Source organism: Podarcis pityusensis, assembly GCF_964106645.2.
Source record: "Podarcis pityusensis genome assembly, chromosome: 3".
Taxonomy (NCBI): domain Eukaryota; kingdom Metazoa; phylum Chordata; class Lepidosauria; order Squamata; family Lacertidae; genus Podarcis; species Podarcis pityusensis.
The window spans coordinates 43,450,665-43,466,681 of record NC_138026.1 but is presented as its reverse complement, the minus strand read 5'-3'; the positions used below and the strand labels follow the sequence as shown (position 1 = coordinate 43,466,681).

The 16,017-nt window shown below is 39.5% G+C and overlaps 1 protein-coding gene across 3 annotated transcripts in view; it reads left to right on the top strand.

Annotated features, from left to right (window-relative positions):
* MAP3K7 (mitogen-activated protein kinase kinase kinase 7) overlaps positions 1–15,779 on the top strand; it is a 37,858-nt gene extending 22,079 nt beyond the window's left edge. For 2 of the 3 annotated variants that reach the window (XM_080999884.1, XM_080999885.1), the window contains 5 exons: positions 3,448–3,515; positions 6,041–6,155; positions 8,912–8,973; positions 9,977–10,089; positions 13,032–15,779. In XM_080999884.1, coding sequence (XP_080856010.1) covers positions 3,448–3,515; positions 6,041–6,155; positions 8,912–8,973; positions 9,977–10,089; positions 13,032–13,212 — 539 coding nt within the window. In that variant the 3' untranslated portion in view covers positions 13,213–15,779. The remainder of the gene's footprint in view (positions 1–3,447; positions 3,516–6,040; positions 6,156–8,911; positions 8,974–9,976; positions 10,090–13,031) is intronic. The other variant, XM_080999886.1, reaches the window with a different exon arrangement.
* The last annotated feature ends 238 nt before the right edge of the window (positions 15,780–16,017 follow it).

The window sequence follows — 16,017 nt, the reverse complement described above, 5'->3', positions numbered from 1 at the left end:
AATTAAAAGCAGGGATTGTCAATCTTTTGGGGCACATTCGTTATTTGGAGGCAGTGCCATGAGTGCCAGTCATAAAATGGCTGCCAGGGGGCATAGCACAAAATGGCTGCCATATCTAAAAGAGCAGAAAGTGACAGGACCACAAAATGGTGCAGACCCCTCTCCCTCAGATGATAAGCCATTGCCATATTTGCACCTTTTCTCTGCTCACAACAAAGGGTGAGCATGAAGTGTGGTCATGTTTCAGGGGACATGTAGGAGAGGCCAAAATAGGGCGAACAGCGACAGGACAAAAAGGACATTCTCATTCTATCCAGATTTTTGATGGGACATTTACTGAGACCTGTTGCAGGCACCATAGGAGGTACTGGCAGGCACACTGGTGCCCACAAGTGCCTCATTGATAACCCTGATTTAAGCCCTTTGAATTTACTCATGCTTCTGTATACTGTGCAATGTATCCTTTGCCACAATCCCTCAACTAAAACAGCTGGAGTGACAGATTCTACAGTATCTGTAACACGTCACTAAACTTCTCAGGGGAAGGATTTGAACCAGAATTTAAAGTAAAGAAATGTTACTAAACACATGTATTGAATGGTGGTCAGTACACATGTTAAGTATCTCCCCACCCAAAATTTGTTTACCTATCATTAAAATTTAGGGTTATGGTTCTTTTCAAAGGCTTCTCTTTACCTTTTACCCCCAAATTACATAATCACTTGAATGGCACTGCTTGCAGTAGGATATTCTCTTGTGTTTTAACAGCATTGTTTTCAGTTCGTAAAGAGTAAGATGGTTACTTCTAAAAAATAGTAGTAGTAGTAGTAATATTTATTAAATTTACTGCCTGCTCTTTGCCAGCAGTGTGGTTTACAACAATTTAAAATTCAGTATTAAAAACACTTAAAACAAATTGCAGTCACAGGTGTCCTGAAACACGAATCTCAGGTGTTAAAGGGCAATGTAAAGAGATGCCTTTTCAGCATTCACTAAAAGCTGTATAGTGAATGTGGCAGACATACTTTGGGTGCCACAGAAAATGCTCTCCTGGGGGCACCACCAGGACTTCTGACGGTGGCAGAAATACCAAGACCTGCTTATTTTAATACCCAAGAGGGTCTATAGGAAAGGAGGCGGTCTGTCAGATATTTGGGGCCTAATCATTTGAGGGGTTTTAAACAGTAATGTGAGCATCGTGAATTGGGCCTGGAAATGAACTGGCAACCAATGTAGCTGTTTTAGAATGGGTTATATGCATTCTAAAGGCATATAATCTGGCTGCTGCATTTTGGACCAGTTGAAGTTTCTGAGTTGTGTTCAGGGGCAGTGTTTATAACTGGAGCTAACTGATTTCCGTGCTGGAAGCTTGTGTTTTTATGGCTGGACCCCTAAGCTGATATTGATCCAGGAGCAACAAGTATTTATCGATTTCCTGTTTGTTTGGCTGTGCTTGAGCTGCTTGCCCTATGCCAGTACTAGTTAACTGCAATGAAAATGCCTTAGCCTAACAGCTTGCTTTAAATCTCATGCTGCTAATCTGGAGGTTTCTCATTTAAAGCAGTTTGGTGTCGTCAGTGCTACAGAGCACAACCTTCTTGAATATAAATATATAAAGGCATTTTTAATTCTACCCCACCCTGATTATTTTAACTTTTTGGTGGCCATGATATAATGTTTCAGCAGCACATGTGCTGGGTTCTTTAGATTCACAAATGTTGCTAATCTGAAAGGAGAATGGGAATTCCAGATATTTTTTACAAGTTTATTTCAGTTAAGCTAATTTTAGAACGGAGCTGTTGAATGAAATGTGGACATAATTGTTACATCAGTCATGAGTGGATCATCTTGAGGTCCATGCTAAGTTGCTAGAGCCTGTGACCAACTGCATAAATCTGTTAATGAGCAACTGCTTTTTTTAAAAAACATCACAAGTTGTGCTTCCCAATGTAAACTCCTAATGATCATTTTCTTAATGACAGGCTGCTGCATGCTTTTTAAGGAGCAGATCACGGACCACTTAGGCAGTTCTTGGGAAGTTTGTGTAGTTGACCTGGAAGTCAAGCACTTGTGTGTGTCAGTACTCTGTAACTGATATTTTCAGAAGTGGCGCAGAAATTCTGAACCGCTTTGCTGCTCACAATATCAATTTGCTCTAAAGTTCTAAAAACTTTTAAAGTATCTGATTCCCTTTCTGTATTTTTTAAAATAACTTGTTAAATCAGAATCCTTTGGGAGAAATGGGTAACAAGCCGCCCAAATATATACTCCTTTTGGTGGTGTGTAACTCAAGGGAAACCCAAGATGTTAAGCAAGACATTATTCAGAAAACTGGGTTGTTCTCTTCCTTTTTATCCCGTTTATATTCAAACTGGAAATAAGTTCCTAGGTCACTTTAATCAACATTGAGGCCTTGTATAAAGCCAAACTGCATGTTGTAAAACAGAATGATCAATTGAAGGACGCTGAATGCATGTGCTTCTCATTGTTGGAGTGGTTGCTTGCGTTACTGCTGGTCTGTGTTTTTCTAAAACAAAAATGTTATGTAATGTAACCTTCAAAGACTGAAGAATCCTAAGTATTGTGTCAGCTGTTAATTTCAATGTGCTGGTGTTTCCTTTGGACAACTGATCTCTCATCCCAGAAGCAGCATAAACAATGATCATTAGAATAGCAAAATGCTAGCGGAAATGCTGCATACCCAAAAATTGTGATCTTTTGTTATTTTATTGGCTTGCAGATTTTAACAATGTATATATATATCGCATATAGCCATTAATTTTTTAATTAAAAAAAACTGGTGGCATTCAGGTCTGTAATAGGTGCAAAATTTTATATATATATATATATATATATAGAAGCAGGCTACATTTTCAAGAATGGGACAAATAAGTATAAGATGATTCTCGGCAACTAAACAGGAGCATTATAACTGGAATAGAAATTGGGTTGGCCTTTCCTGTGAGAGAGAGCAAAATTATGATTTGCAGGTCAGTACTGCTGATTACTCATTTTGCTTACTAATCCAAAGAAGTGAGAAAACTGGCAGCATCTTATCGTAGTAGCCGTGCTCTAGAAATCCCCATAACGTAACCTCCTTGAAATAGATGTCGTCATCAGTGCCAGCCCCCCAAGCACTAAGCCTGTTAAAGCACATGTGACAGAAGATGGTGAAGGAAAGTGCAGAAGCTATTCATGGGATAGGAGTGGTTATTGTATTAGGATATGCTTTCTGTTGACACGCCAGTGTGCAGGGTGTGTTTTTTTCTTCTTCTTAAAACTTTGCAGCTGTCTTTCTGCTCTCCCCCACTCCTCCCCATATACAAACACACTCTTTCTCTCCCTCTCGCTGGATCTGTACAAATTCCAAGCTCTTTCTGCAACAGTCACACCCTTATTTTGTTTGAGTGCATTTCAGCTCCTTTTTTTTTTTCTTTCTCTCATCAGCAGGCAACGGACAACAGAGGCGCAGATCTATTCAAGACCTTAGTGTTGCTGGAACAGATTCCAACCAGGTAAAAAAACTTTTTTTTCCTTGAAGATCATAGTTGGTTCATTAAATGATTGTCTAATATTATTTTATTTTACTTTTTTTAAAAAAATGTTTTTGTGGGTGAGCAACTCTCTTCAAATTGAAACCACCAAATTAAAATTATAAAATACCTGAAGAGCACTAGAATTGTGAAAGTGCAATGTGCAGCTTTGAAGAACCTCTACCATAGCTCTGTACTGCGTTAAAGATGCTTAAACTGGCAAGAAAAGTTTCACAATATTGTCTCTCCTTTGCTATAGTCTAAAGTATATTTGCTTGCCTTTGGTAAGACTTAGTAATGGTATAACAAGCCTATATCCCTATGTATTATTCCAGGTGAGAAAATGGCATTGTACTTAGTAGGAATTGGTTCCAAGCGAAAAACGCCCAACATGCCTAAAAAGATTGCAAGTTCTGTTAACGCTACCCATTGAAAATGTTTATTGTTGACTATGCATATGATGCTGTTAATTATTATTTTTTAACTATACTACTTGATATTTGGCTAAATTTGAGAGCAATTTCTTGCCTGCACAAACCTTTATTTATAAAACTTAGAATTCTTCAGCTTCATTGCTTTACTGTAAAACTTTTCAAAACCGATGTGAATTTGAAAGCTCTCAAATTTGTGTTTAGGGAAAATACAACTACTGACTTATCCATAGTTTCACTTTGTCATTTGAGGTGACATTTCTGAATACATATGCACATACCAAAGACATATCATCTCATCACTTTGTCCTTAGTGGCTTAGAGTGAAATCATTGGAAGGGGGGAAATGAAATGTTTTACGTTTTGTGTTTTTAATTTTGATACCTGAGCTAATGGAATGTCAGGCAACAGTCTTTAAACGTCAGTAGCATGAGTAACATTGATTCATTTGTTTTGAATATGGTTAGTGTCAAACTAGTAATGGCAGCATGCGTGCTGCCTAGGTTCTTTTCATTTTATTTTTTTGTGAAATGTGTGATCATGGCCTTCATAATTAATACTTGTGCTCCACCTGTATTTGTATCAGCATAGAACAGGGATTAAATCTTTCCTCCCCATTGAGATGGGAGCCCACCACAAGCCAACCAGAATCTTGGTGCAAAGTGTTTAATAACATTAGTCCTTCAATAAATTCTCTGTATATTCTTTAACAACCATCCGTCTGGGCATTAATGCCCACACATTACCTATGCATGTATTATAAGAAGAAGAGCCCCACTGGATTAGACCAAAGGTCTATCGAGTCTTGCATCTTGTTTCCATTAGTGACCACCCAGATGTCTCTGGCAACCCTGCAAACAGGACATGAGCACTCTAGCCGTCTTCTGCTGTGGTTTCTCAGTAACCAGTATTCAGAGTAATGCCGGTTCTGATCCTGGAAGTGTAGCGGAGGTGTAATGTAGCCATTGATAACCTTAGCACTTTTCCTACTTTGGGCTCTAAGAAGCCCATCCATAAATGTACAGAGAAGTTTTGATTGGACTGCAGCAGGGCAGAGGTAAGAGGTGTACACATTCCAAAGGATGGGCAACACTCCTCGTTTTCCATGACAGTAATTTGTCCTTGCTAACTTTGTTCCCCTTTATGGCCAGTTCTTGTAATTTTGCATTTTTCAGCAGGGTTATTGTGTCTGATGCAATCTTGTCCCAAGAATCCTTTCGCTTAACCCAGCCTACCATTCCATGTTTATTTGGTTGATGAATAGTGCTGTTTATTTTCCCAATAGATCCTGATTTTTATTTACATGATGTTATACTGTTGTTGTTGTTGTTGTTGTTGTTGTTGTTGTTGTTGTTGTTGTTGTTGTTAATTGAATTTATATACTGCCCTATACCCGGTGGTCTCAGGGCGGTTCACAGAACAAAATCAGAATATAAAACACAAATATATAATCAAAATAAAAACAACAGCCCAATAACCCCCCTCCCCCCTCAAAACCCCACCATGTTTTAAAAGGGTAGAACCCAACTTCTGAGGGCCATATCCCTTGTATGCAATTATTTTTTCCTTTGTTCTTGACGTTAAATAGTCAGCAGGGGCTGCAAACCACATCAGTATCATGGCATGGGGAAAGGGGGACTTTAAGCCTTTGCTGCATTATGGTGTCAGTCTAAACTGAGGATGGGAGGCCACACTGGCTATTTTCAGTGGGAGGAAGAATATGTCCTTTGGCACCAAGTGGGTGGGTTGGAGAAGAGGCATTGCTGCTTTTTTAGCTCTACTCTTTTCTGACAGCAGTATATTCCCCTGTCCCCTTCACTAGAAAGTCCCTGAGCTCTGATGAAACATGTAGAAAAACATCATGGAAGAATGACTCCCGAAACTTGTGGACTGCTTCACATGTTTTTTATATTATTGTTTTCTTTATTTCAAGGGGAAGCAAACCTCTCAAATGTTCATGAAAATTAACTGATCTGGCAATCAAGAAATTTCAGATTTTCAACAGTGTTGTTCTGAAATTGCAATGTGCTTAAGATAATAATTTGGGGTTTTTTTAAAAAAAATGTCTTCGTACAGGAAAGCAGGAACAACAGTAGATCATCTAGTCCTAGTGTGAGAATGATCACTACCTCGGGACCAACCTCTGAAAAGCCAGCTCGCAGTCTTCCATGGACACCTGATGACTCTACAGGTAAAGTTGGGTTTGGCTTTGGAAGTATCAACGCTCGCTCTTGAGAAGTACTGTGTTTGCATAGTGATTTACACACAAGGCTTGTGTGTATTAAACTTTATCAACTTCAGGTTGATGCTAGGCATCTACCATAGGGCAAGTGAGTGTGTTGCTACAGCTGTGACTGCGGCTCCTTATTTGGCCTCTTGTGTCCGCACCATAATCAGAAGCTTTATTGCACTAGCCAAAGGCCACAGCATCATCTAAAATACTCAACTACATCACAGAGGGAGAGGAAAGCTGCTGCTGTCACCTGATCACTTGCTTGCTCTCCATCAGTAGTGCTGAACCATGGGAGGGTGATCATTTGTATTTTACAGGAACCCGCTAAATTTTTATGCAAAAACCTGGAGCCAGGACTGTTGGACATTGTGCTGTGTGTCAAATTTTTGTTACAAAATGTGTTCTTCCAATGCTGTATGTAAGTTACTTTTTAGCATAAAACATATAATAAAAACAAATTGTACATCATTTATGTGCATGCCTTCATTTAAGACAGGCTTAATTGATTGTGAATGTTACCCTACATCAGACTCTCCCCAAGTTTATTCCCAGTGCTTCTTGTGTTAATAACTACATTGACTTCGGCAAAGTAAATTACCATCTGCGTTGTTGTTTAGTCATTTAGTCGTGTCCAACTCTTAGTGACCCCATGGACCAGAGCATGCCAGGCACTCCTGTCTTCCACCTGTACTTCTAGCATTATTACATCCAACTGCAAAATAATGTAGAAATGGACATTTTGTATACAGTGTACTGTAATCAAACTGTTGTTTCTTATTAGATAGTAAATGTCCAATTCTTTGATAATGAATACTCAATATTAGGAAAGAAATGCTTTGTAAACATGACTGTTCCATAATGACTTTTTTTCAAGCTAACCTGAAGAAACAACTTTTACCAGTGGTTCACATACTGCTGCAAAAGTGCCTTGGGGTTTTTTTTGGGGGGGGGGTTGGTTTTTTACAATCAAGCAACATATAAATTTTATGAAATAAATAAATACCTCCAAAATGTGTATATACACATGGTCCAAAAGCACCAACTTTTTATTTTACTTGGGGGGATTTACATCCTGTCCCTGGGAGTCCCCAGGGCAGCTTCCAACATGGCATAAAACAACTATAAAAAGCACACTAAACAAAATACAAAACAATAAAATTAAAATCCTGAAGAAAACATAGCAGATTGGCAATCCAACGGTTCATATTATAAAAATGTAGCCTGGTCCCCAGTCCCCACCACCCCCACACATTCACACCCCTTCTAGAACGAAAAATCCTTTACCATTTCTAAAATGAAAACAAAGATGCCCAGCTTCTTTGGGAAGAAGAGATCATAATGGGATTGTTGAAAAGACTCTGTTCATCTCTGCAGATATAACTACAAAAAGGTCTCTGTTCTGGACTCTTTCCCTTTAGGAGGATACTGGAGTAGGGATCGCTTCTGGGAGCTGTATTCAGCTACCCTGCTGCACACATAGGACTGCAATGTTTGTGCACGCCACACGCACAGCTTTGCACCTGAAAGGCTTGCATCTTTTATGAGTAACAGAATACCTTGTTTTCACAACAGAGAATCCTCGTTGCCTATGCAAAGTATGCCTTGACTTAAGAGAACAAGGAAACTTATGTACATGAGCAGTTCTGTATGTGCATGAAAAAAGATGCTATTGCCAGCATCTTGTAGATTCCTGAGGGCCACTGTAAGCGAATGCTATTACAAATTCCTACATATACAATACATGTGGAGATGGCAGTACTGAAACTGTAGTATTGTTTGTACAGAGATTTGTGTAAGGAGTTAATCACCCCAATATTGCTATTTCAGCTGGAGTGCTAACGGGCTATTGTGTGATTTTTCTCCTTGCGGATCAATACTAGCTGATGACAGCAATGGCTGCAAAAGTCTTAGTAACCGTCCTTAAAATAAGGACTACACTTTTGCCCTGAATTTTCAATTGTATAATTTTAAAATTCTAATTAACTTTGGTAATTTTAACTGCTTAGAGGTGTTTATACATGTTTGCCTTTTAAAATCAAGTTGCAAAAGTCAGTAGCTGGTGCAAAGAAATATCTATCTGCCTTTTGCAAAAAGATTTGGATTGATTTTGGGGTAGATTTGGATTGCTATTTTGCTGACACACACACACACCCCCCCCGCCGCCCAAACCACTCAGTAGACCAAGTACAACATAATGGCCATTTTCATTATTGTATGATGAGAGGGAAAGTGACCTTTTTATGTGGTTTTGAAATTGAACAGGCCTAGTTGGAGGAAGACTCTAGAAACCTGCTGTATGTAGATGTAAGCTCCTTGAAAAAAGAATAAGAGGATTTAACAGCAACAAAAACACTATTTTTATAAATATATCTCCACTGCATCCATTATTATTCGACTACTTGAAAGCACCTAGATACTAAAGGTACAGGATAGATATCTGACATTAATACACTCCAACAGCTTTACAGTTCTGTGTGGTTGTAGTTGCTCATTAAATACTTCACTACATGATCAGTTACTATAGTCAGCAAGCCATAAATGCAGCCATCATGCAGAGATAGATAACAAGTGCTATGTGGCACTTAGTCATGTGAAAGTACCCTGTATCATTTCCTCATGAAACCTATGTCTATGTAGGACTTTGAGAACTTCCAACATGTATTGATGTCACTTTGCACACTTGAAACTCAAAAAAGCTGTCTTTTTTCCAACAGATACCAATGGGTCTGATAACTCCATCCCAATGGCATATCTTACATTAGATCACCAATTGCAGGTAAAATCATTCTGTGATTTCCGTTTTTGCTTAATATGTTTAGGCCACCTTTAATGGCAAAAGCTCTTTTCCAGGCTTCTTACAAAGAGAAGCATACAATACACAACCTATTAATAAATAAAAAAATAGATGATACAATTCTCTATCTTGAATATTTTGTCCATTTTGGGGGGTAAAAAGGTAAAGGGACCCCTGACCATTAGGTCCAGTTGCGGACGACTCTGGGGTTGCGGCGCTCATCTCACTTTACTGGCCGAGGGAGCTGGCATACAGCTTCCGGGTCATGTGGCCAGCATGACCAAGCCACCTCCGGCGAACCAGAGCAGCACACGGAAACGCCATTTACATTCCCACCGGAGCGGTACCTATTTATCTACTTGAACTGGCGCGCTTTCAAACTGCTAGGTTGTCAGGAGATTGGGGGGGGGGTAATTATACTGGTGTGCATGCAGGAGTCGAGCCAAATTTAGCATGTGCATGTTTAAAATAGTTTTGTTTTTGTTTGTTTTTTAAAAGGGGTACTGTTGCAATTGGTTTGATTAGCCAAAAAGCTAGCTATGCAAAATGTAGTCTCTGATCTTTATGTCTGAATAAATTGACCTGATGCAACGAACTGCTGCCCTGACAACCCAGCTCAGAAAGTTAGAGTTACATCTTGCCAACACTAGCCTCTTATCCTACACTCTGTGCTGCAGAAGTACCAAGTAGCAGCGCATTGGTAACTGCATGGTCACCCATCCCAGGGATGACGTAGACATCCAGAGCAGGGTGGGCTGCCACTTGAAACGCTTCATCAGTCATGATGATCGCTAAATAGTTGCCCACATATATTTCTTTTACAGATTATAAAATAATACTCTGGTATACTTCATGTTTGCCTAGGTCTGTGAAGATGTTTGCTGGATATAGTTTAGTTCCCTTGAATTTAAAAAGAGAAGGTTTGACATGCTGTGTGTTGAGATAACAGTTGGTTCATTTTTAACATGTTTGATTTTATTTTCAGCCTTTACAGCCATGTCCAAACTCAGAATCTATGGCTGTGTTTGAACAGCACTGTAAAATGGCACAAGAATATATGAAAGTTCAGACAGAAATTGCATTGCTGTTGCAAAGAAAGTAAGTGGTAAAATATGTTCCTTTTTTGTTCTTGTGTGATAATTTTACTGAAACAAAAGTGTAGATTAACACAGTATTGCATTTTTTAAAAATTAAAAAAAAACCCTACATATTGCTTCTAAAATGGCAGCATTTTCTTACTTTCAAGCATGATTCTGGTTATGATAAACTTATAATACTAGGAGTCTCTGTAGATGAATTTGTAATCTGCTTACAGAAACAAGAACATGTAAAGGTATGGTGCCCTGTTTTGTATCATGTCCCAAGGTTGAACTATCCTCTTCACTTGCTTAGAATGGCAGATTGGGCTGATCGTTATAAATATTTCACATGCAACAAGCCATGGAGTAATGTTTCTGTACTTCCTAGTGAGATACAGAGTCCCATTTCTCAGACCAGGATGAGTCTGGGGAGGCCTTGGAAATCCCATGACTCCCAAACTATTTATTTATTCATTCATTCATTCATTCCTGTTTATATATTCTTCTTCACACAAGATCACAATGCAGTTCACAGCTAAAATACAAAATAAACAACTGCAAAAACAAATAAACTAAAACACTACATAAAAATAATCAAAACTTTTTCATAACACACTGGTGCCATGATTTGTGTCTTTCCCAACTTAGAGCTGTAGGAGTGACGACTGGCTCATTCCTATCATGGGAGCATCCTCCAAGACGGTTGCTGCAATTCCAGAGTCAACCCCCATTTCTCCTCTTCTTTTCCCAATTGCTTCCCCAATACCCTGGCCTGTGACCATAGCTCAGAATTCCACCTGCCAGGCAGCAGTTCCTACTTTTGACTGCAGGACCATTTTTTGTGACAGAGCAAACAGCATTCTCTTCAGTTCCCAAGGCAGTCAGCCGTTCCAACCCTTGCTGCCATGAGCCGTGTCACAACATCACTCTTTTCTCTGAGTGTTAAATGCCACTCACTCTCCAGTCTTAAGGGAAGCAGCTGATGCCCATCTTGTGACAAATGTGCTTCCCAGCTTTCATCATTGAGAGTGCATCATTTGGAGCAGTTGCAAGGCAGTACAGTGGACCCTCCGGATATGAACTTAATTCGTCCCTGGGGTCTGTACTTACCCCAAAAAGTCAGTATCTGGAGGCGCCGCTTCTGCGCACGTGCGCAGAGCGTTTCTGCACATGCGTGAAGCGTGCAGAGTGCTTCTGCACATGCGCACATTTGCCGCGTTCGTAACTTGAAATTACGTTACCCAAAGTTAACGTAACCCAAGGTACCACTGTATTCCCATTTCCGCTTCACAGGTACATCTCTAAGAGAGCACTGTGGGGCAGCTGGACTCTCTAAACGAAGTAGATTCTTTAAGACCCAGAAGAAAACTCAGAGAACTAGTTCACTGCAACTCTGCCTAGAATATTTTCTCATCTAAAATTAGAGGCCGAAAGTGTTTTGAATGCTTATCTCATCAATTAAATGAAATGACAGTTGTGAAAAAATAGTCTACGTGACTCTTGCCTCTGCTATTTTAACAAGAGTTCATCTCAATATAGAACGTGACCTATTTTGAGAATGGTGTAAAAAGGACAAAACCTAAATAATCTTTGAGACTATGAGCCCAAATAATCTTCTGGAATATTAGTATTATTAGTTTGTTTTTTATTCTACCCTTCCTCCCAAGGGAGCCTAGGGTGACAGGACACATGATTAAACATTTGAAAACACACAAATGAAAACAGTGGTTTCCAGGAACAGTATCTCAGTCATCAAATAGCTAGGTGGATATAAATGTTTTTATTGTCTCCTTAAAGTCAATAACAAGGGAGACAGATGCAGCAAACCAAGTCGGAGATTCCACAAATGGGGAACTGCCACAGAAAAGGCCCTGTCAGAGGTCACTGCCAATCAGACAGCCCCTAGTGGCACTTGTGTCATATAGGGCTTCATATGCCAGTACTAACACCTTGAATTTAACTTGGTAGCTTACTGACGCACAGTGTTTTGAGGACCACCGGTGGCACATGGTCCCATCAGGCTACCTCACTTGCCAGCTTAGTGACTGCATTCCACACTAACTCCAGTTGTCAAGTGTAACCCCACATACAGCACATTGCAGTAGTCCAGATGAGAGGTTAGAGAATCGACAACTGATGCAAGGCTATTCCAATCTAGGAAAGACCGTACATAGCAAATTGGCCTAAACTGGGCAGAAGAACTCCTAGCCACAGAAGCCACTTGAGACTCCAGTGACAAGTTGGGATTCAGGAATGCTCCCCACCTTGGGCAGATACAGACACTGACTTCTGAATGAACCTGTGGCCAGATCATTGCCTGTTAATTTGACATTGGCTATTAATTGTGATCCTACATATAGGAGTCAGAACTTGAAGTTCTCCTTAAAATCAAACTGATAGTTGCTTTGTGAACATCTGCTTCATGCAGTGCATTTGTCTAGAACCGCTGCATACCTGAACTGAGCCAGTGACAAGTACAGCTTCACTAAAACCACACGTGAAATTCATACATAATTTTGTGACACACAATTTTGGCATCCAAAAAACTTGTTAAATAATAGACTTAAGTTATACTACTAACATACTAACAAAATATTGGTGGCAGTGATCTTCTGTACTTCAGCAGGCATCTGCTACTGAAATATTGTTTTTTCTCAATATTAATGAACTTGGGGTTGGTTTACACTGCTCCCTTCCCTAATTTTCAAAAGTCATGTGCTGTTGTATGGTACATGGATAGCTGTGGACACACATGCCACCGCACATGCATACTTAAATGGGGTGTGAAGGAGACCTTGCTGCTGTACCCTATGGAGATTACTTTATCAAACCTCTGTGAAGTATATTAGATAATATTTGAGACTTTTTTTTTTTTAGTAAACAGCAATATTGGTAGATAAATGTGAGTATCAATTAATTTCTCTTGAGATTCTAATATTAACTTTTCAAAATTTAATTTAGGCAAGAACTAATAGCAGAACTGGACCAGGATGAAAAAGACCAGCAAAATACATCACGTCTGGTACAAGAGCATAAAAAGCTTTTAGATGAAAATAAAAGTCTTTCCACGTACTACCAGCAATGCAAAAAACAGTTGGAAGTTATCCGAAATCAGCAACAAAAACGTCAAGGGACATCATGATTCAGTGGGACTTCAAATTGACAATGTTGCACAGAAAAACTTCTTTTTAAAAAATTATCCCTTAATATGACATCTTCTGAGTGTTCCCTTATTGGTGTGTGCTGAATGTGTAGACATACCTGCTGCTCTTCCAGCATCAGTCCAGTATCCTTTTTATTTGGTTGAACATTGTTTGAGAAAGGTATGAGCAGCTACAGGAATAATCAGCAGCACTAAACATAAAGCAAAATGCAATGAACTCTGGCTGTTTGCATGCCCCTCGTGTGATGGCTAGCCTACCAAAAGTGGTTTAAGTGGCTGCTAAATTGTAAGATCTTTTGGTGTTAACGCAATAGGAACAGTATAGATTTCCCCCCCCGATTTTTAGAATGTTTTTGTTATTCCCCCATCTCGGACTGTTAGCAAGAATCAGTCATTTTCCAGGACTCCACCAAGCTCGAGAGCTGATGCTGGCTAAACACTGCATTCTTTTGAATATGGGAAGTCTAAGCTGAGGCCACTATCACTGGTTGAGCACTTGATCACCCTGCATTTTGACTAAAATTTCTTGTAATCATGCTATCATACAATCCTGTATTTTCTTTACATTTGAGAGTTAAAGAATGGAAAGATATGGTGAAGAAGTTTATCAAGCCCGTATGTTCAAATTGAGGATAAAGATTCAATAAGCCAAATGGATCCAGTTACATTATCTATTGTTAAGTATGGACATGTATAAAATTGGTTCATCTCTTGAGAGTTACCACATTGTAACCTGGACACTGGGCACATTCCTTTAAATCAGGGATGTGACACGTGAGGCCTTCCAGATATTTTGACCTACAACTCCAATCATCCTTGTCAGCTGGCCGTGCTTGCTGGGCTCGATGTGGGTTCAGCAACAACTGGAGCCCCCAGGTCTCAGCTTTAAATGTCCTGATGTAGCAAGAGAGAAGGTAGTTGCAATCCCCCCTGAATCCTGTTCTCTACACCACTCTTTGCCTTGTCAGATGTGAGCAGGAGGATTACAGGTACACTGCTACACAATGGGTAACATGTGGATGATGGGATTCAGCGAACGAACAAGTAAACAGCAGCTACCTTCTCTTGTGTTGCAAGAGATTATAAGGAATGTGATCAGACCGAAGGTCACAACTCTGCTGCATCTTAGAATAATCAAAACATTGCTACCTATATTGCAGTCAAATTTGGATGCGGAGTTGGGGAGGGGAGAGAAAAAGCACCATGAATGTCCCTAAGCTCTCTCACTAACCACCACCTTGTTTTAAGAAAACAAACTCCCACAATCTATACAGGGATTTTTAAAAGTTACCTTTAACCCCATTAGAATAGCTGCCCCCCACTCCCAACACAATCTGCTGTTGAACTGCCCCAAGTTTCAAAAGTGGCTTCCATGTTGCGTGGGCACTTGGTGGTTGGGAATTGGAGAACAAGGTGATGAAATGGTAGGTCTGAGTGAAAAACCATGTCAAGTGACTTTTAGTACATAAAATGCCTATTGTCTTCCGAGTCTGAAGCAGAAAGGCTGCATTTTGACAATATTTTGTCATGTCAGTACTTTGAACCACAAAGATTAGTCATGAATTCTTTTGTGTATATATGTAAATATGGCCCAGTGTGATGAGAGGGAGGAGTTATTGATTCCAACTATAGATTTTGTAAGTCAGAAAATCATTAAAGATATGACTCACAACCTGTGGTTAGAATTGTCCAAAAGGAAGACATACAGCCTTACACGTTTCAATGTCCATCGTTCTGTGGGTTGACACTGAGAATCTGGATAACTTTCAGTCCTAGTTGAAATATGCAGCCTGATTCTATGCAAGTTTCCTTAGCGCTATGTCCAACTGTATTCTCTGAGGCTTATTCCCAGGAAAGCATGTGCTGTGTTGCAGCCTTAATATGGCAATACATTTCTGAAACAGCTATGGTTTTTAATAAGTTGAAACTTATAAGACAAAAATGGTAATTGCTTTGGTGAAATATCCAAGAAGCCTCTGAAAGATTAACTGAAAAATGTTGAGCTTTGGTTCAAGCTCGCTTTTCACGAAACAGCTACCTATGAAAGGTTTTTAAAATAACTCCACACATTTGCCACTGTATACCATACCCGTGCACATTACTGTTTACAGAGGCATGGAGGAAAATATACAGTAGCTTCTACAATATCCGGTGAGCCATTGCACTCAGATGCTGCTTTCATGTGAAACAGACCTTGGAAAAACCAATTTGGTCAGGAGCCATTCCAAAATACTCAGAACTCCCCCCAGTTATAGTGCAATACTATGCTTATTTGCCAAGAAGTGTGTGCAGTGGGGCTTATACCATAGTAAGTGTGTGCAGGATCCTACCTACTTGCCTAGTAGTAAGTCTCATTGAACTCCTAATGACTTCTGAGTAGACAGGTATAAGGTTTCACTGTATGTGTCCTAACTTTATCCTTGCCCTCCTGTGTTTCTTTAAACTATGAAGTATTGCTGACTTGTTCACAAAGGTTACCATACCTAAAGGTCTGTGTTCTGAAAACAGCCCCTTCAACTTTAAAATAAATCTATTCTTGGCAAGTTCTCAGAGTTAAAACCCATCTCATTTTGTCTAAATAAAGGGGAGGGTTATAATTCCTGAAACCTTAGCATATAATTTGATTAGTTAGCTGAAACTGATATTGGGATCAACTTAAGGGCACACCTATTTTTAGCAAAATGTAATTGGCAGGGAAAATAACTATAGTATTAGGAATAGCTCAAAGTTATCCAAAGCATTGCTATCTGCACACATCTGTCAGGTTAGCCAAATGGATGCAGT